This window comes from Ylistrum balloti, unplaced genomic scaffold, assembly GCF_031769215.1.
Source record: "Ylistrum balloti isolate Yb309-2 unplaced genomic scaffold, AGI_CSIRO_Ybal_v1 Utg371544, whole genome shotgun sequence".
NCBI lineage: Eukaryota > Metazoa > Mollusca > Bivalvia > Pectinida > Pectinidae > Ylistrum > Ylistrum balloti.
In genome coordinates, this window is record NW_026782795.1 from 60,790 (window position 1) to 83,052 (window position 22,263).

Genomic DNA, 22,263 nt, shown 5'->3' on the forward strand with positions numbered 1-22,263 from the left:
ACTCATCAGCAGTATCTCTAGCTCTGTCACTGTGCTGTCTGTAGACTTACCTTGGTACTCATCAGCAGTATCTCTAGCTCTGTCACTGTGCTTTCTGTAGACTTACCTTGGTACTCATCAGCAGTATCTCTAGCTCTGTCACTGTGCTGTCTGTAGACTTACCTTGGTACTCATCAGCAGTATCTCTAGCTCTGTCACTGTGCTGTCTGTGGACTTACCTTGGTACTCATCAGCAGTATCTCTAGCTCTGTCACTGTGCTGTCTGTAGACTTACCTTGGTACTCATCAGCAGTATCTCTAGCTCTGTCACTGTGCTGTCTGTGGACGATGCTATCACACAACTGTCATTACATCTGTAATCAAACATTAAATGTCACTGAACTAAACTGGGATGTTCCTTACAGCACTATACACTTAAATCCTTATCTTGTTGTCCTTTTGAAATTCAGATGCTTCACTCAGTCTAAATATATAACACTGAAAAGGATTACTTTAATATTGCAATGGACAATACTGAACAGGAAAAATTGTCTTGGATAAAGCGATACATGTACAGATGATTAACAGACATAGAGTGCTGTCTGGTAGATTAAGATACATTTAAAAAAGAATTAGTCTTGATCCTATAATGATAGTACATGTTGTCTTACCTGTTGATGAGACTGAGGAAGTTTGTGTCTGAGGTAACAGCCTCAGGTGTCCTGGTACGTAAAGCCTCCAGGTGAAGTATTCCCTGGCACAAACTGACCACCTCAGTACATTGTTTACTCTCCTCCTGTAAAACACAGACAATTGATGACATTACCACAAGATCATCAAGACATTCTGATGTTATGCATTATATCACGGCTGTTTTGCATGCAGTTAAATCTGATGTCTTCAGATGTTAGAAGTAACATTCTTGATATACCCAAAACATCTAATTTGCTACCTTTTAAGGAAGCAACTCACTGACAACCTGGGAAAGGATCATACATATAGCCATTGCACACAGAATAGCTGTTTCAGTTCAGGTGTGATGAACAATCCATTTCAACAGTTGAAAATAAAAATCCTCAAAAGACTCAAAACCCCATTCAGAGATACATACAATATTAACAATAAGGGCTGACAGGTTCTAACAGACTAAAGTTTGACATGATCAGCTGATTATGAAGTGATAATAATAACATTGCATGGATAATGTGTCAACATCCTACTAGCAAAGCCAGGAGGAGTAATCTGAATTATTTGAAAGCCAATTAGAATTCTTGGGGGACTTACATAATACCAAAACCAAAGACGTATCACACCTAGATTCAAAGATCATTGAATGAAAGTCCTGATATCTCATGCTTACAGAACAACAGACTAGTGTTTAATTATGAGCAGAAACCCTTGGGCAAAATTCCAAATATTTAGGAGTAAAAAGAAGCACTTTTCGCTAGAAACCATTATACCAATGATAATTTAAGCTGTCCCCATCTTATCAAAATATTTCACAAGCAGAAGTAAATCGGTCATAACACATTTCAGCATACAAGTTTTAGCTGTTCTGATGTTGACAGGTTTCAATTCATCAGATAAATATATTGTGACATCCTGCAAACCCATTTTAACACTTTACAAGACTGTAGTATACTTCTGATGAGAATTAGCTTGATTTTCTATTCTTTCCCTATGAACTCTGACCTCGTACAACTGTTTCCTGTAAGTGCTGTCCTCCTCAAACTGTTGAAGAATGAGGTTTAGTGAAGGATTAGCCCCAGCTGCCCACTTCAGCCTCTGTATAATGCTAGCCTCCAGCTGAGCATATCGCGCCTGACACGAACTGAAGCCACTCTCTTGTCCCACTAGTGACTGCATACACTATGAAACAGGAAAACATAAGACATTTGATAAGGAAGGAAGAAAAAATTGATATAGCCAAACTACAAAGTGCTCTGTTAAAAAACAAATTATTTTTTATTCATGTACGAGTTCTATTTCTTATAACATTAAACAAAATGCAAAAAATAATGTTCAAAACAAATTTCTCCCAAATTCCTCAAACATTGGCACTCTACATTATAACACATTGGACATATTGAACTATGAACTAGGAAGAATGACTGAAACAACACAATCAGTTAAATCTCTTGAATTTCTATTTTAAAAATCTCATCAACAATGAAGTGTTTCTAAACATTTATCTTGATAAAATTTCATTCACAGATCCTTTATTTCTCTTTGTGTACAGACCTTTCTCATTTCTGACATGACAGTTGAGCGATTGGGTATAGCAAGTGTATTGACGTGAAGACCGCCTTGTGAGAAAGCATCCTCATGCAGCCAAAGCAGGCGAGTCAGCTGGAGATGAGCTCGTTGCAGGCTTGCCTTCATCACTTCAATGTTGGAATCTAGCCGCCTGTCAAGACAATCACACTTAAGTGCACATTCTGTGATCAGTCTACTCATTTTGGAAAATGAAATGTATTTTGTAGTGTGAATAACGTTATGTAGGTTTTTTTTTTTTTTTTTTAAAGTTTTCACAAATTTATATAATGAAACAATATGGGAAAATTTGAAAAAAAAATAATACAAAGAGAGTTCACACACTCTACAAATGTGAAAACTTGAAATGAAATGAAGGAAACTGCAAAGTAAAAGAAATGGAATTAATAAAGCAATATCAGTAGTGGAATATGTCACAGTGACCTATATCTGACATAATGATACAGTCCACATCTCACTAAACAATGTTTCATGGCTGATGGACATATGTTTAAATAACCATAATGATTTAAATTTTACCTGGCAAGGTCATGCCTTCTCCAGGATGTATCTAATGTATTGGTCAATGCGCTAGCCTGGGTAAAATGTAAGTGCTGGAATTGACCATTCCGAAGACACACATCCACAGCTTTCTTCCTCAAGTCCTCTAGTGGGACTTTGGACTCTGCTCCTACATCTTTCAGATCAATCTCTGCTGTTACATTCAAGCCCAGGGCATTCACAAACACACATACCAAGTAACCAAGGATTTGTGATGGGAATCCGATCACCTACAAAATGTCAAACATAAAAAGAGTTTTCTACAATCAACTGATGATCAGATATAATCCCTGTGTGAAAATAGAAAATGGTTAAAGTTCAGACAAAGATACATATTATGCATTCACATTTAAAATTTGCTTTTATCAGTAAATTACAAAGTGTAGATTTTTACAAAGGATTCTGTTCAGTGAGAAAAAGAAAGAAACGAACCTGTTTCCTGACATATTCAGCGATGAACTTCTTAATGGGTTTGGACAGTTGTTCATCATCAAAGCAGTTACCACCCTCTAAGCCTGGAACAAATAGCATTTGTTTTAACACATCTTTGGAACAAAGAAGTGATCTATTTATGATTGTTTCATTCATTCCATTAGTTTTGGGACTATCCTACCCAGAAAATCATTGAAATAAGAAAATAAATCACAAAACCAATGCTACATTAAATACTTATAATTTTCATCAAGTTTCATAAAAGTTGATTGAGGAAGTAAGATATAAGTATTGCTTGACACAAACTTGTCTACAGATGAACAGGTAGACACCCTGATTCCAATATACCTCTGCTTTGATTGACAGGTAGGGGAACAACAAATAACAGAAGATTACCTTGAAGATTAATGGCAAATTGGGTACACATGTGGAAGAACTCTCTCATGGCTTGAAGTTGTCGGATGAAGAAGAGACTTGAAAGGTATCCCCTGGTGCTTCGTGTGAAGGAGGAAAGCTGAGGGATTAAAACATAACTTTAATTTTCAAAAAATACATAAATACAAATGAATATGTTTTCGCCAAATATTACACCAGCTTTTGTCTTATTTGAATCTAGGCCAATGAACCTTGAAATGGTACTGAAGTCATCTTTAAAGCAATAGGAAAGGACTCAACATGCAGAAAGCATTAATCACTGATCAAATCCTTCATAATTTCCAAACGTATTAGACAAACTTGGGCAGGATTGACATATGAAAGTTTAAGTACAAATTTCCTATTTTAACATCAGAATAACAAGAGGCTTAGCGACCTTGACGGTCATCAGAGATAAGCATTATTGAATATAAAGGTTAAAGGGAAAGTGGCTTTCAAGTGTCATGAAAAAGACATTGTGACATTGATGATAGTAAGCTAGTGTCAATACATGATGATAGGATGATAGTAAGCCAGTGTCAATACCTGATGATAGTAAGCCAGTGTCAATACCTGATGATAGTAAGCCAGTGTCAATACATGATGATAGTAAGCCAGTGTCAATACATGATGATAGTAAGCCAGTGTCAATACATGATGATAGTAAGCCAGTGTCAATACATGATGATAGTAAGCCAGTGTCAATACATGATGATAGTAAGCCAGTGTCAATATATGATGATAGTAAGCCAGTGTCAGAACATGATGATAGTAAGCCAGTGTCAATACATGATGATAGTAAGCCAGTGTCAGAACATGATGATAGTAAGCCAGTGTCAATACATGATGATAGTAAGCCAGTGTCAGAACATGATGATAGTAAGCCAGTGTCAGAACATGATGATAGTAAGTCAGTGTCAATACATGATGATAGTAAGCCAGTGTCAATACATGATGATAGTAAGCCAGTGTCAGAACATGATGATAGTAAGCCAGTGTCAATACATGATGATAGTAAGCCAGTGTCAATACCTGATGATAGTAAGTCAGTGTCAATACATGATGATAGTAAGCCAGTGTCAATACATGATGATAGTAAGCCAGTGTCAATACATGATGATAGTAAGCCAGTGTCAATACATGATGATAGTAAGCCAGTGTCAATACCTGATGATAGTAAGCCAGTGTCAATACATGATGATAGTAAGCCAGTGTCAAGTCAAAACCTGATGATAGTAAGCCAGTGTCAATACATGATGATAGTAAGCCAGTGTCAATACATGATGATAGTAAGTCAGTGTCAGAACATGATGATAGTAAGCCAGTGTCAGAACATGATGATAGTAAGCCAGTGTCAATACATGATGATAGTAAGCCAGTGTCAATACATGATGATAGTAAGCCAGTGTCAATACATGATGATAGTAAGCCAGTGTCAATACCTGATGATAGTAAGCCAGTGTCAGAACATGATGATAGTAAGCCAGTGTCAATACCTGATGATAGTAAGTCAGTGTCAATACATGATGATAGTAAGCCAGTGTCAATACCTGATGATAGTAAGTCAGTGTCAATACATGATGATAGTAAGCCAGTGTCAATACCTGATGATAGTAAGCCAGTGTCAGAACATGATGATAGTAAGCCAGTGTCAATACCTGATGATAGTAAGTCAGTGTCAATACATGATGATAGTAAGCCAGTGTCAAAACCTGATGATAGTAAGCCAGTGTCAATACATGATGATAGTAAGCCAGTGTCAAGTCAAAACCTGATGATAGTAAGCCAGTGTCAATACATGATGATAGTAAGTCAGTGTCAATACATGATGATAGTAAGTCAGTGTCAGAACATGATGATTGTAAGCCAGTGTCAGAACATGATGATAGTAAGCCAGTGTCAATACATGATGATAGTAAGCCAGTGTCAATACATGATGATAGTAAGCCAGTGTCAATACATGATGATAGTAAGCCAGTGTCAATACCTGATGATAGTAAGCCAGTGTCAGAACATGATGATAGTAAGCCAGTGTCAATACCTGATGATAGTAAGTCAGTGTCAATACATGATGATAGTAAGCCAGTGTCAATACCTGATGATAGTAAGCCAGTGTCAGAACATGATGATAGTAAGTCAGTGTCAATACATGATGATAGTAAGAAAGTGTCAGAACATGATGATAGTAAGCTAGTGTCAGAACATGATGATAGTAAGCCAGTGTCAGAACATGATGATAGTAAGCCAGTGTCAATACATGATGATAGTAAGCCAGTGTCAATACATGATGATAGTAAGCCAGTGTCAATACATGATGATAGTAAGCCAGTGTCAATACCTGATGATAGTAAGCCAGTGTCAGAACATGATGATAGTAAGCCAGTGTCAATACCTGATGATAGTAAGTCAGTGTCAATACATGATGATAGTAAGCCAGTGTCAATACCTGATGATAGTAAGCCAGTGTCAGAACATGATGATAGTAAGTCAGTGTCAATACATGATGATAGTAAGCCAGTGTCAGAACATGATGATAGTAAGCCAGTGTCAGAACATGATGATAGTAAGCCAGTGTCAATACATGATGATAGTAAGCCAGTGTCAGAACATGATGATAGTAAGCCAGTGTCAATACATGATGATAGTAAGCCAGTGTCAGAACATGATGATAGTAAGCCAGTGTCAGAACATGATGATAGTAAGCCAGTGTCAATACCTGATGATAGTAAGCCAGTGTCAGAACATGATGATAGTAAGCCAGTGTCAATACCTGATGATAGTAAGTCAGTGTCAATACATGATGATAGTAAGCCAGTGTCAATACCTGATGATAGTAAGCCAGTGTCAGAACATGATGATAGTAAGCCAGTGTCAATACCTGATGATAGTAAGTCAGTGTCAATACATGATGATAGTAAGCCAGTGTCAATACCTGATGATAGTAAGTCAGTGTCAATACATGATGATAGTAAGCCAGTGTCAATACCTGATGATAGTAAGCCAGTGTCAGAACATGATGATAGTAAGCCAGTGTCAATACCTGATGATAGTAAGCCAGTGTCAATACCTGATGATAGTAAGCCAGTGTCAATACATGATGATAGTAAGCCAGTGTCAATACATGATGATAGTAAGCCAGTGTCAATACATGATGATAGTAAGCCAGTGTCAATACATGATGATAGTAAGCCAGTGTCAATACCTGATGATAGTAAGCCAGTGTCAGAACATGATGATAGTAAGCCAGTGTCAATACCTGATGATAGTAAGCCAGTGTCAGAACATGATGATAGTAAGCCAGTGTCAATACCTGATGATAGTAAGCCAGTGTCAATACATGATGATAGTAAGCCAGTGTCAATACATGATGATAGTAAGCCAGTGTCAATACATGATGATAGTAAGCCAGTGTCAATACATGATGATAGTAAGCCAGTGTCAATACATGATGATAGTAAGCCAGTGTAAGAACATGATGATAGTAAGCCAGTGTCAATACCTGATGATAGTAAGCCAGTGTCAGAACATGATGATAGTAAGCCAGTGTCAATACCTGATGATAGTAAGCCAGTGTCAATACATGATGATAGTAAGCCAGTGTCAATACATGATGATAGTAAGCCAGTGTCAATACATGATGATAGTAAGCCAGTGTCAGAACATGATGATAGTAAGTCAGTGTCAGAACATGATGATAGTAAGTCAGTGTCAGAACATGATGATAGTAAGTCAGTGTCAATACATGATGATAGTAAGTCAGTGTCAGAACATGATGATAGTAAGTCAGTGTCAATACCTGATGATAGTAAGCCAGTGTCAGAACATGATGATAGTAAGCCAGTGTCAATACATGATGATAGTAAGTCAATGTCAATACCTGATGATAGTAAGTCAGTGTCAATACCTGATGATAGTAAGTCAGTGTCAATACATGATGATAGTAAGCCAGTGTCAGAACATGATGATAGTAAGCCAGTGTCAGAACATGATGATAGTAAGCCAGTGTCAGAACATGATGATAGTAAGCCAGTGTCAGAACATGATGATAGTAAGCCAGTGTCAGAACATGATGATAGTAAGCCAGTGTCAGAACATGATGATAGTAAGCCAGTGTCAGAACATGATGATAGTAAGCCAGTGTCAGAACATGATGATAGTAAGTCAGTGTCAATACATGATGATAGTAAGCCAGTGTCAGAACATGATGATAGTTAGCCAGTGTCAATACATGATGATAGTAAGCCAGTGTCAGAACATGATGATAGTAAGCCAGTGTCAATACCTGATGATAGTAAGCCAGTGTCAATACATGATGATAGTAAGCCAGTGTCAATACATGATGATAGTAAGCCAGTGTCAATACATGATGATAGTAAGTCAGTGTCAGAACATGATGATAGTAAGCCAGTGTCAGAACATGATGATAGTAAGCCAGTGTCAGAACATGATGATAGTAAGCCAGTGTCAGAACATGATGATAGTAAGCCAGTGTCAGAACATGATGATAGTAAGTCAGTGTCAATACATGATGATAGTAAGCCAGTGTCAGAACATGATGATAGTAAGTCAGTGTCAATACATGATGATAGTAAGCCAGTGTCAGAACATGATGATAGTAAGTCAGTGTCAATACATGACAAAATGTGATCCGATACTAATAAATCTTATATAAACTATATAGAACTTTACTCCTCCCTACAGGGAAATGTGACCATTAAATTCACAATTTTGGTAAACCACCTTCAGATGCTTCCATCCATGAAGAGCATTTGATTCTTCCATACATAGGTGTTGAGAAGAAGATTTTTGAAATCCTAAGTCAATTTGATCACTTTTGGCCCAACCCATTAGCCCCTGGGGGTCAACCAGGATCAATATGTACATACCATCAAGCCTTCATCCCTGGCTTATAATTCAAACTAAGTTTAAAATAGTTCCAATGGAAATTGAACAAGTTATACTCAAAAACCTGTTTTAACTACATAAAGTATAGTAAACTTCTCCCTTTTAGCCCCACCCATCAGCCCCTTGGGGTCAACCAGGAATGAAGTCTTATGGTGATACCTCTTTTAGTTTTTATGTTATGTTTCGGACAATATTACAACGGACCCACAGACAGACAGAGGAACAGATGGTATGACAGACAGACAAAGCGGTGACTATATGCTTTCCCTTCGCACAAATGAAAGATACAAAAAAATATCAGACACACTTGTAAAATATATTTGTTATTACTGAAGACACTATTAAATATATCCTCTATGTATTTCAGAATGTCTATAGGTATCAAGAAGGAAAGAGGGTATGTTTACTGCCATGTCTCAAGATGTAATGAGTATGGAAAGAGCAAATAACACACAATTTCGACAGTGGATTCAAACTATAAGTTACAGCTAATTTTGTTAATAAAATTGTATGTAATATCTGACAAAATGAGTACCTGCATGGACTTGCCCTCCCTAACCGCATCCACTTTGCGCCAGACATCCGGAACCTGTAGATAGTCCATCGCCTCCATCAAGTCAGAGAACTCATGTTCCAGGCGTGTAAACAGGCCGTTAAAACCCATCAGTAACATCTGGCCAGGACTCAGCTCCTTTGAATCAACGTCCTGGCCCTCTAGTAAGTCATCATACTGAAGTCGCATCCTCTTTACTGCTGTCATCATTTCCATGTTGTCATTCTACAGGTTAAATAACAATTCTGGTTTACAACATCAAGTTTTCATAAGTTTTGTCAATCGTTCTTGAAGTCCAGAAGGAATCACTTCAGAGTGTCTGAATATGGAAGGAAACCTGCTTACCAAGCTGGAACGGGTAAGCTGATCTGTATGGATGTTTGGCCAAGGAAAGGAACCATGTCTGTCTCAGTAAAATATGACTGAGCAACTCACTACACAATCTAACTACCTATCTACATTACTCATACTTTTTAACAAGATTCCTTCAATCTTTATTATAAACATGTGTACCATTTCATCCGATTTTGTAAAACTACTCATCATTTTAAACAATTGAGAGTAAATGATTACTGATTAAGGTTATTCATAAGAACACACGCGAGGGAAGGCAGAAATAAGTAGTTGATTTCTTTATAGAGTTGTCCATTGAGAGATGGTCCCCTAATTAAAAGTAGTAACTTTATCAATACTCATTATTGATTTGTGTAGAAAAATAATTTCTTGTCAGACAATGATTCAGCTATAGCTTTCTAAATCAATTATGCAAGAAAATTATTCCCAAGAATTTCGTTATGATTGCCTGTTATCTGTTTCAAATTTAAATGAAAATTGTTAATAGGGCAATTAAAAATTCTTAATATTTCATGAATCTTTCATATTACTACTGCACAAACCTCAATCCCCATGATAGCATTCCTGTGGAGAATTTCAAGCTGAGAGACTATTGTCTCCAGTGGGTGACTGGCATCAGCAAACATACGCTCCAACCCCTCCAAGGCAGAGCACACGCTTGGCTCAGTGCCTTGAATCGCTTTCAGAGCCTCAGGAAGGATGATTGTGCGAAAGTTCATGTTGAGTTCCTGCAAGGCTATATACACATTGTGTGTAGACATCAGGGCTTGGTCCAGGGACTTAAAATGTTCAAGACTGCTCACCTGTAAAAAGGTCAAGGTCATTATCAGTATATTCATATCAAATATAATAATGATATTTTTTCTCCTTAGGTTCACATCCGATGTATAACAGCATTGGAATGACGATACAAGACAAACCGGTGCACAGACAAAAATGTGACAAGACATTTACATAACAATACAAATCTTGCAGAGAAATGGGATAAAACCCAGTCAATAATATCTTACTTAAACATTTAAGACGTTTGACTGGTGTTGATTATGAGCTTTCCACGATAATCCAGGGGTTACAAGCACATTTGCTCTCTGCAGTAATGGAACATGTCATTTCAAAATTGAAGGCACAAGCAAAGAGATTTGATTGGTTCCATAAGCAAAAAATAGCTCCGCAAACGCGGGCAATACCCAACAGCCTTATTATAAAGTAGGATGCAGGGCTGAGATTGTGAAGAACCTCAATAGGCTGTGTAAGTCCATAGGCCCAACATGCCCAACAAAAATGGTGACCGCTGGTGATGTTGTTCTTGAGATAATGAGCGGAATGCAAATTGAAGATGGCGCCCATAACTGCCATATTGGATATCAAGCAACAATGAAAAATAATGGGGTTGTGTAGGCCCACAGGCCCAACATCCTCAGTGAAAATGGTGGTCACTGGTGATGTTGATCTTGAGATAATGAGCGGAATGCAAATTCAAGATGGCACCCGTAACCGCCATATTGGATATCACGCGGTGACTAAAAACAATAGGGTAGTGTAGGTCCATAGGTCCAACATCCCCAGTGAAAATGGTGATGACCAGTGATGTAGTTTTTGAGATTATAAGCGGAATGCAATTGTGGACGGACGGCTCGACGGACGGACGCCGTGCGTGATTGCAATACCCCACACCCTTTCGGCTGAGGGGTAAAAATTGACCATTCATAGACTGATACTCTGCTTTTGAAGATTACAAAGGTGTCACACTCAACTTCAAAGTCATTACAATATACTGTTATGCAACCTCGAGATTTGTTTGATGTACATCAAATAATCAAACCAGTCATTTAATCTTGTCCACAAGGTGTCGCACATGGAACCTTCAATTTTGATATGACATGTTCCTGGGGTGCAAAGAGTGAAAGTGATCGTAACCCCTGAAGTCGATGTTCATTTTGAGCATGTGTAACCCTGAGACCAGTCTTAAGACATGTGACTTACCCAAGTATTGATTTTGAGCATGTCTATATAGTGCATGATGTTACTGCTCATACTGCACAGCTCGTCCAGGAACCAGTCACCATCCCTTGATGTCAGGTCCATCAGGCGGTCACCAGCACCTGTCGTTTTTACCAGTCAGATAATCATATCAATAATCATTCACAGCCATTTCATAAAATCTTTTTTCATGCTTTTACCACATTTACAGCAAAAAGGATGTATCTTTCACAGATATCATCAAAGACAATTATTTTCCATATCTGTTTTGTTTTAGATGTATCTATTTATCACAATTTAATTCCATCCTTTAAGATAGCAAAATTTAAAACCCATCAAATCTCCTTGTCAAAAAACACAATTTACGGTTTTAACTTCTTGTTCTTGATTCTGTATTTTAATTTAAAATAACAGGAAGATATCTCACAGATATATCACAACCTAAATGTGTTTCACCAGTACTTTGTCCTGTAACAATACCTAACCAAGAGATGCCTCAGAGATATAAATGTTTACCTGCTGCAGCTCCCTCCATCTGGTTGTAGCGTTTGTTGAGAGTACACAGGGCAGCAATGATCCATGCCATAAGACTACAGCATCCACTTGATCCATTCTCTGTAAACACAAAAACATCAGAGTCAACACTGTACCCTATAAACATCACATACAACACTGTACCCTGTAAACATCACACACAACACTGTACCCTATAAACATCACACACAACACTGTACCCTGTAAACATCACACACAACACTGTACCCTATAAACATCACACACAACACTGTACCCTGTAAACATCACACACAACACTGTACCCTATAAACATCACATACAACACTGTACCCTATAAACATCACACACAACACTGTACCCTGTAAACATCACACACAACACTGTACCCTATAAACATCACACACAACACTGTACCCTGTAAACATCACACACAACACTGTACCCTATAAACATCACACACAACACTGTACCCTGTAAACATCACACACAACACTGTACCCTGTAAACATCACACAACACTGTACCCTGTAAACATCACACAACACTGTACCCTGTAAACATCACACACAACACTGTACCCTGTAAACATCACACACAACACTGTACCCTGTAAACATCACACACAACACTGTACCCTGTAAACATCACACACAACACTGTACCCTGTAAACATCACACACAACAATGTACCCTATAAACATCACACACAACACTGTACCCTGTAAACATCACACACAACACTGTATCCTGTAAACATCACACACAACACTGTACCCTGTAAACATCACACACAACACTGTACCCTGTAAACATCACACACAACACTGTACCCTGTAAACATCACACACAACACTGTACCCTATAAACATCACACACAACACTGTACCCTATAAACATCACACACAACACTGTACCCTGTAAACATCACACACAACACTGTACCCTGTAAACATCAGACACAACACTGTACCCTGTAAACATCACACACAACACTGTACCCTGTAAACATCACACACAACACTGTACCCTGTAAACATCACACACAACACTGTACCCTATAAACATCACACACAACACTGTACCCTATAAACATCACACACAACACTGTACCCTGTAAACATCACACACAACACTGTAAACTATAAACATCACACACAACACTGTACCCTATAAACATCACACACAACACTGTACCCTGTAAACATCACACACAACACTGTACCCTATAAACATCACACACAACACTGTACCCTGTAAACATCACACACAACACTGTACCCTGTAAACATCACACACAACACTGTACCCTGTAAACATCACACACAACACTGTACCCTGTAAACATCACACACAACACTGTACCCTGTAAACATCACACACAACACTGTACCCTGTAAACATCACACACAACACTGTACCCTGTAAACATCACACACAACACTGTACCCTGTAAACATCACACAACACTGTACCCTGTAAACATCACACACAACACTGTACCCTGTAAACATCACACAACACTGTACCCTGTAAACATCACACACAACACTGTACCCTATAAACATCACACACAACACTGTACCCTGTAAACATCACACACAACACTGTACCCTATAAACATCACACACAACACTGTACCCTGTAAACATCACACACAACACTGTACCCAACAATGTACCCTATAAACATCACACACAACACTGTACCCTGTAAACATCACACACAACACTGTACCCTGTAAACATCACACACAACACTGTACCCTGTAAACATCACACACAACACTGTACCCTGTAAACATCACACACAACACTGTACCCTGTAAACATCACACACAACACTGTACCCTGTAAACATCACACACAACACTGTACCCTGTAAACATCACACACAACACTGTACCCTGTAAACATCACACACAACACTGTACCCTAAACATCACACAAACATAAACACACACACACACTGTAAACATCACACACAACACTGTACCCTGTAAACATCACACACAACACTGTACCCTGTAAACATCACACACAACACTGTACCCTGTAAACATCACACACAACACTGTACCCTGTAAACATCACACACAACACTGTACCCTATAAACATCACACACAACACTGTACCCTGTAAACATCACACACAACACTGTACCCTGTAAACATCACACACAACACTGTACCCTGTAAACATCACACACAACACTGTACCCTGTAAACATCACACACAACACTGTACCCTGTAAACATCACACACAACACTGTACCCTGTAATCATCACACCCTGTAAACATCACACACAACACTGTACCCTGTAAACATAAACATCACACACAACACTGTACCCTGTAAACATCACACACAACACTGTAAACACTGTAAACATCACACACAACCTGTAAACATCACACACAACACTGTACCCTGTAAACATCACACACAACACTGTACCCTGTAAACATCACACACAACACTGTACCCTGTAAACATCACACACAACACTGTACCCTGTAAACATCACACACAACACTGTACCCTGTAAACATCACACACAACACTGTACCCTGTAAACATCACACACAACACTGTACCCTGTAAACATCACACACAACACTGTACCCTATAAACATCACACACAACACTGTACCCTGTAAACATCACACACAACACTGTACCCTATAAACATCACACACAACACTGTACCCTGTAAACATCACACACAACACTGTACCCTGTAAACATCACACACAACACTGTACCCTGTAAACATCACACACAACACTCATCACACAACACTGTACCCAGTAAACATCACACACAACACTGTACCCTGTAAACATCACACACAACACTGTACCCTGTAAACATCACACACAACACTGTACCCTGTAAACATCACACACAACACTGTACCCTGTAAACATCACACACAACACTGTACCCTGTAAACATCACACACAACACTGTACCCTGTAAACATCACACACAACACTGTACCCTGTAAACATCACACACAACACTGTACACTGTAAACATCACACACAAACACTGTACCCTATAAACATCACACACAACACTGTACCCTGTAAACATCACACACAACACTGTACCCTGTAAACATCACACACAACACTGTACCCTATAAACATCACACACAACATCACACACTGTACCCTGTAAACATCACACACAACACTGTACCCTAAACATCACACACAAACATAAACACACACAACACTGTACCCTGTAAACATCACACACAACACTGTACCCTGTAAACATCACACACAACACTGTACCCTGTAAACATCACACACAACACTGTACCCTGTAAACATCACACACAACACTGTACCCTGTAAACATCACACACAACACTGTACCCTGTAAACATCACACACAACACTGTACCCTCTAAACATCACACACAACACTGTACCCTGTAAACATCACACACAACACTGTACCCTGTAAACATAAACATCACACAACACTGTACCCTGTAAACATCACACACAACACTGTACACTGTAAACATCACACACAACACTGTACCCTGTAAACATCACACACAACACTGTACCCTGTAAACATCACACACAACACTGTACCCTGTAAACATCACACACAACACTGTACCCTGTAAACATCACACACAACACTGTACCCTGTAAACATCACACACAACACTGTACCCTGTAAACATCACACACAACACTGTACCCTGTAAACATCACACACAACACTGTACCCTGTAAACATCACACACAACACTGTACCCTGTAAACATCACACACAACACTGTACCCTGTAAACATCACACACAACACTGTACCCTGTAAACATCACACACAACACTGTACCCTATAAACATCACACACAACACTGTACCCTGTAAACATCACACACAACACTGTACCCTGTAAACATCACACACAACACTGTACCCTATAAACATCACACACAACACTGTACCCTGTAAACATCACACACAACACTGTACCCTATAAACATCACACACAACACTGTACCCTATAAACATCACACACAACACTGTACCCTGTAAACATCACACACAACACTGTACCCTGTAAACATCACACACAACACTGTACCCTGTAAACATCACACACAACACTGTACCCTGTAAACATCACACACAACACTGTACCCTGTAAACATCACACACAACACTGTACCCTGTAAACATCACACACAACACTGTACCCTGTAAACATCACACACAACACTGTACCCTGTAAACATCACACACAACAATGTACCCTGTAAACATCACACACAACACTGTACCCTGTAAACATCACACACAACAATGTATACTGTAAACATTATGCTTTAAAGTGTACTGTTCACTGAAAACTCTCAATTGTACCCTGGAAACATCAGACACAAAACTCTACCTTATGAACATCACAGGCAACAACTGTTCCCTGTTAAAAATGAATAACAGACACAGATGTCACAATGTCAAGATCTTGATGTAGCAAAGAGTAGTTTATGAAACAGGAGTGCATTCAAGATATCACAATACTAAGAATGAAATGGAACACACATGGCAGTGATGTTAGAGAAAGTTTTCTTTAAAACAGCTTTGAGAGCTTGACTTGAAACTAAATGCAGATATAACTTCCTGCCTCAGAATGCTTATGGTAAACATTTTATCTACCTTGTACAAAACATTTTAGGTTTTTAGCATTTTCCTGAATCTGGAGCTCGAGTACACTGGTTTCCATGGTTTCTGTACTCCTCCTCTCTATCAGCTGGAAAACAGAGTGGTCAAAACGTATAAAGTCACCTTACAACATAGGCATACCTAATGCTATTAATAATCATACGTTCAAGATGTTTTACAACTACAGTTAAAAACTTAATTTACTTCACGATTGCAAAATTAAAGTACAACGGTGTTGTAGTTATTGTTTTTTTTACTAATTTGCACAATTTTTGTCAACAGATTATGATATAGATAGTGAACAGATGAATTTGAATGCAAGAAAAAGAGTTACATCATATATTTTCAGTGCCTGCTCTTTAATGGCAAAAGTATGATAGGACTAAAATTTGGTATTTCTGTTTTGACACCAAATTGTGAAATTAGTGAATCGCAAAAACAATCTTGTTACACAGCGATATATAAATTGAAACCGCAACATGACATATTACTGAAGATAAGAAAATGAGTTGTTGGGATTGATGAGAAGGAATCTGACATGAACCTACTTTAACAATGCGGACATTGATGTCAGCACTGATCGCCTGAAGCTTGGTCTCTGTGTTGAGGATCAGTTGTATTTTCACTGCTGGTATGACTGAATTACCATATAATTTGTGAAACTCGTTTACAATCTCTGTACATCTGAAACATGTGGAACAATGATGGATGAAACACAACATGATTATGTCAAAATTTCTGGAAGTCATGTGATGGAAGTTATCTTAAAAGAGATTAAAGAGTGAAAGGTCCGAATGAAGTTGTTAGGTGGTATATACTGATATGGGACGCGACGCGACGGGACAGGACGGGACGGGACGGGACAGACGGACATGGGCAACGCTATATGCCCCCGTCCATAAATGGCGGGGGCATAAATAGCAATAATAACATTTTAACTGTCAAATCAAAGATGGCCTTTGTCAGCAATTTTATTTTTATAATTAGTCCTTAAATCAAAAGGCCCAAACAGGGATCAAGGGAAACCTACTTGGAAAAATTCCATGAAGGACAGGGAGATAACAAAACTTATTCAAGGATGGACCAAAAACACTAGACAAGTTTACCAGTCCACCATCTGATGACCATGGCTTAAAAAGTTTCATTCAAAAAAATCCACTTCAGAATCATTTTCATTAATCATCTTTTATTCTATAGAATAATTACTTTAATATTTCATAAACGTTTTCCTAAACCCATAAGAAAATATCACTGATACACGGAAACATTGGAGTGATCAATTATTTATGTTTACCTTTCACTTGTAAAATCATGCTGTAATTCCTGAAGCCAGCACAAATAATGACATGTTCTGTTTTGGTCAGCAAAAGTTGTCCCAAACTGGTAAAACAAAATAAAACAAATTTAGGTTTCCTACACCCTACACCCTATAAACTGTATAATGGCACAATCTACCAAGATCAGTACTGTACTATTTCATTCTATTGTTATCCTCTAAAATTTCTTGTTGATTTGTACAAACTAATGACTCATTATTAACTAGATATTTTCTATTAATTTTCTATTGGTTACAAAAACTTGTGTACATTTCAAATGCATCACCAAATCTTGTGTATATTTCAAATGCATCAGCAAATCTTGTGTACTTTTCAAATGCATCACCAAATCTTGTGTACATTTCAAAGGTGTCCTTGATACATGTACATTGTGTGTTCAGATATTATTAAGTGCTAGCATGTATTTTTTGTTGTCACTTCTATCATCACTCATCAGACCTACCTGTGACACAATTGTGGCGTAGGTGTGGAGGACATCTATAGCATGGTGGAGGTTGGACCTCTGTAGCTGCATGTAGCCAGTCATCTCAGTCTCCAACTGTTCACACTGTGGAAAGAGAAATTCCTTTATCAGCACCCCAGCTCACAACTACCAACTACATAACATTGAGGAAGACCTACATGTAAAACTGTCTGATTATGTCCTCCCCAAGAAGGAAGGTTTACATGTTAAACTATCTAGCTCTGTTAAGCTCCTGGAGGATGACATCCCCTCAGTTCTATCTGGTTTTGTAATGACATCCCCTCAGTTCTATCTGGTTTTGTAATGACATCCCCTCAGTTCTATCTGGTTTTGTAATGACATCCCCTCAGTTCTATCTGGTTTTGTAATGACATCCCCTCAGTTCTATCTGGTTTTGTAATGACATCCCCTCAGTTCTATCTGGTTTTGTAATGACATCCCCTCAGTTCTATCTGGTTCTGTCCTTCCCTTGGACAATGACATCCCCTCAGTTCTATCTGGTTCTGTCCTTCCCTTGGACAATGACATCCACTCAGTTCTATCTGGTTCTGTCCTTCCCTTGGACAATGACATCCACTCAGTTCTATCTGGTTCTGTCCTTCCCTTGGACAATGACATCCCCTCAGTTCTATCTGGTTCTGTCCTTCCCTTGGACAATGACATCCACTCAGTTCTATCTGGTTCTGTCCTTCCCTTGGACAATGACATCCACTCAGTTCTATCTGGTTCTGTCCTTCCCTTCGACAATGACATCCACTCAGTTCTATCTGGTTCTGTCCTTCCCTTGGACAATGACATCCACTCAGTTCTATCTGGTTCTGTCCTTCCCTTGGACAATGACATCCACTCAGTTCTATCTGGTTCTGTCCTTCCCTTGGACAATGACATCCACTCAGTTCTATCTGGTTCTGTCCTTCCCTTGGACAATGACATCCCCTCAGTTCTATCTGGTTCTGTCCTTCCCTTGGACAATGACATCCCCTCAGTTCTATCTGGTTCTGTCCTTCCCTTGGACAATGACATCCACTTAGTTCTATCTTGTTCTGTCCTTCCCTTCGACAATGACATCCACTCAGTTCTATCTGGTTCTGTCCTTCCCTTGGAGGATGTCCTCCTTGTAAAACTATCCAGTTCTGTCCTGCCCCTGAAAGACAACCTCCACATAAATCTATCTTGTTCTGTAATGTCCCTTAGAGGAAGTTTTACCTGTAAAACTATTTGGTTCTGTCCTGCCCCCTGGAGGAACTCGGATGCAGCAGCAAAACTTGGAGCACCTAGACCAGGCGGATTGGTGACATTAGCACACATCTTCTGGAAGCTGTGGCTCTGCAATGACTGGATGACATGCTGTGAGGAGAACAAACAGGAACATTGTCAGAACATACAACTTGCCACAATGATAAAAATGCTATTTCTTTGATATTTCATCATATTACTAAATCATCTTCATATGTAACATATCACTGTCTTCATCTTGATAACAACATCATATGTCTTATGATCTGATGAATTTTTCATTGTTTCCTGGTTTTTATTTTATATCTATTTAAAACAATGAATTCTAAGTAAGGGTATATTTACTGGAACATTACATGTTAAATTTGTGTCAATTGATATATTTCATAATGTGGCTAAATTAATAATTGTTCTATCTTTATGAGGGGTTTGATCTCCAACTAACCTAGAGAACATTATGTCAATCTAAAACTATAACTGACCTTGTGAAGCTTGTGTCAATATAAAACTATAACTGACCTTGTGAAGCTCCTGTCAATATAAAACTATAACTGACCTTGTAAAGCTCCTGTCAATCTAAAACTATAACTGACCTTGTGAAGCTCGTGTCAATATAAAACTATAACTGACCTTGTGAAGCTCCTGTCAATATAAAACTATAACTGAACTTGTGACGCTCGTGTCAATATAAAACTATAACTGACCTTGTGAAGCTCGTGTCAATATAAAACTATAACTGACCTTGTGAAGCTCCTGTCAATATAAAACTATAACTGACCTTGTGACGCTCGTGTCAATATAAAACTATAACTGACCTTGTGAAGCTCCTGTCAATATAAAACTATAACTGACCTTGTGAAGCTCCTGTCAATATAAAACTATAACTGACCTTGTGAAGCTCGTGTCAATATAAAACTATAACTGACCTTGTGAAGCTCCTGTCAATATAAAACTATAACTGACCTTGTGACGCTCGTGTCAATATAAAACTATAACTGACCTTGTGAAGCTCGTGTCAATATAAAACTATAACTGACCTTGTGAAGCTCCTGTCAATCTAAAACTATAACTGACCTTGTGAAGCTCGTGTCAATATAAAACTATAACTGACCTTGTGAAGCTCGTGTCAATATAAAACTATAACTGACCTTGTGAAGCTCCTGTCAATCTAAAACTATAACTGACCTTGTGAAGCTCCTGTCAATATAAAACTATAACTGACCTTGTGAAGCTCCTGTCAATCTAAAACTATAACTGACCTTGTGAAGCTCCTGTCAATATAAAACTATAACTGACCTTGTGAAGCTCGTGTCAATCTAAAACTATAACTGACCTTGTGAAGCTCCTGTCAATATAAAACTATAACTGACCTTGTGACGCTCCTGTCAATATAAAACTATAACTGACCTTGTGAAGCTCCTGTCAATCTAAAACTATAACTGACCTTGTGAAGCTCCTGTCAATCTAAAACTATAACTGACCTTGTGAAGCTCCTGTCAATCTAAAACTATAACTGACCTTGTGACGCTCCTGTCAATATAAAACTATAACTGACCTTGTAAAGCTCCTGTCAATATAAAACTATAACTGACCTTGTGAAGCTCCTGTCAATATAAAACTATAACTGACCTTGTGAAGCTCCTGCCAATGAGTGAACTCCTCAATCTTCTCCCTCATCACATCGTTTACACTGTCTCTTGTTGTCTTCACCACCATGTAATCGTCATATCTGTTATAACAAAACATCTTATTTCAGACCTTCACAACTAAACATTTCCATTTCTGAGTCTGTCTCTAACGTTTTCAATAATTTTTTATTAAGAATACAACAGAAATATACTGCAGAGCTCCAAGACCTGTATAGTTTCTTGAAAGATTGAAGAATGATAAAAATATCATGGAATTGGAATTATACCTCCCTTAGTTGCCTATACTCTTCTCAAACTTAAATTCAACCACTGACTGATTAATTATTTACATTTCACAGTTTTTCAAATAATATGAAGGAGCCTGAAAGAAACTGAACACATAAAATGTTATCTTCATATCATTTTCTATAATCAATTTTAAACTGAATAATAGATTTTTTCAAGATTTAATTGCAAAACAAAATGCTGTTCCCTTTTTCTTAGTTTAAAGCTTAATTTTGGAATTTTTTTTCGTTTGCTGTTCTTTTGTGTGGTAAATCTTGCAGAAAATGTTATGAAACAAGGGCTGTGTATGGCTGCTTGTACCCACCTGTCCTTAAGAGAAAATAATGTACTACTAAGGTCTGTGAGAGCTTCACTCAGCAGCTCCTTCAAATCCTTCATGCTCTGTAGATTTCCCAGGTTTGTGTAGTAAGCCTGAGCTATACCAAGCCATCCTTGTACCTGTTGTTGTAGCTTTGGAAGGGCCGCTACCATCTCATCTCTGTAACCAAAACAAGCAAAATTGTTAGAACACTCAGCCATCCATGTAAATTCTGTTTTAGCCTATTTTTGACATCAAGGAGCGAGTTGCACACTTTTCACTACTTAAAGTTTTTAATCAAAGCATAACACTACAACATACTGAAACAGCCATCGTCAATTCTAATTGGT

The 22,263-nt window shown here is 38.2% G+C and overlaps 1 protein-coding gene across 1 annotated transcript in view; it reads right to left on the reverse strand.

Moving 5' to 3' along the window:
- Positions 1–22,263, reverse strand: part of LOC132562894 (serine/threonine-protein kinase SMG1-like) — a 97,520-nt gene that overhangs the window by 11,289 nt on the left and 63,968 nt on the right. The window contains exons 50-67 of the mRNA XM_060227670.1: positions 21,920–22,093; positions 21,311–21,410; positions 19,652–19,792; positions 18,425–18,529; positions 17,940–18,025; positions 17,194–17,329; positions 16,640–16,733; positions 11,948–12,046; positions 11,435–11,553; positions 9,994–10,254; positions 9,080–9,322; positions 3,622–3,739; positions 3,226–3,308; positions 2,773–3,023; positions 2,221–2,386; positions 1,672–1,848; positions 651–775; positions 275–353 (exon numbers count right to left, since the gene is read on the reverse strand). Of these exons, the coding sequence (XP_060083653.1) occupies positions 275–353; positions 651–775; positions 1,672–1,848; positions 2,221–2,386; positions 2,773–3,023; positions 3,226–3,308; positions 3,622–3,739; positions 9,080–9,322; positions 9,994–10,254; positions 11,435–11,553; positions 11,948–12,046; positions 16,640–16,733; positions 17,194–17,329; positions 17,940–18,025; positions 18,425–18,529; positions 19,652–19,792; positions 21,311–21,410; positions 21,920–22,093 (2,557 nt within the window). The remainder of the gene's footprint in view (positions 1–274; positions 354–650; positions 776–1,671; positions 1,849–2,220; positions 2,387–2,772; positions 3,024–3,225; positions 3,309–3,621; positions 3,740–9,079; positions 9,323–9,993; positions 10,255–11,434; positions 11,554–11,947; positions 12,047–16,639; positions 16,734–17,193; positions 17,330–17,939; positions 18,026–18,424; positions 18,530–19,651; positions 19,793–21,310; positions 21,411–21,919; positions 22,094–22,263) is intronic.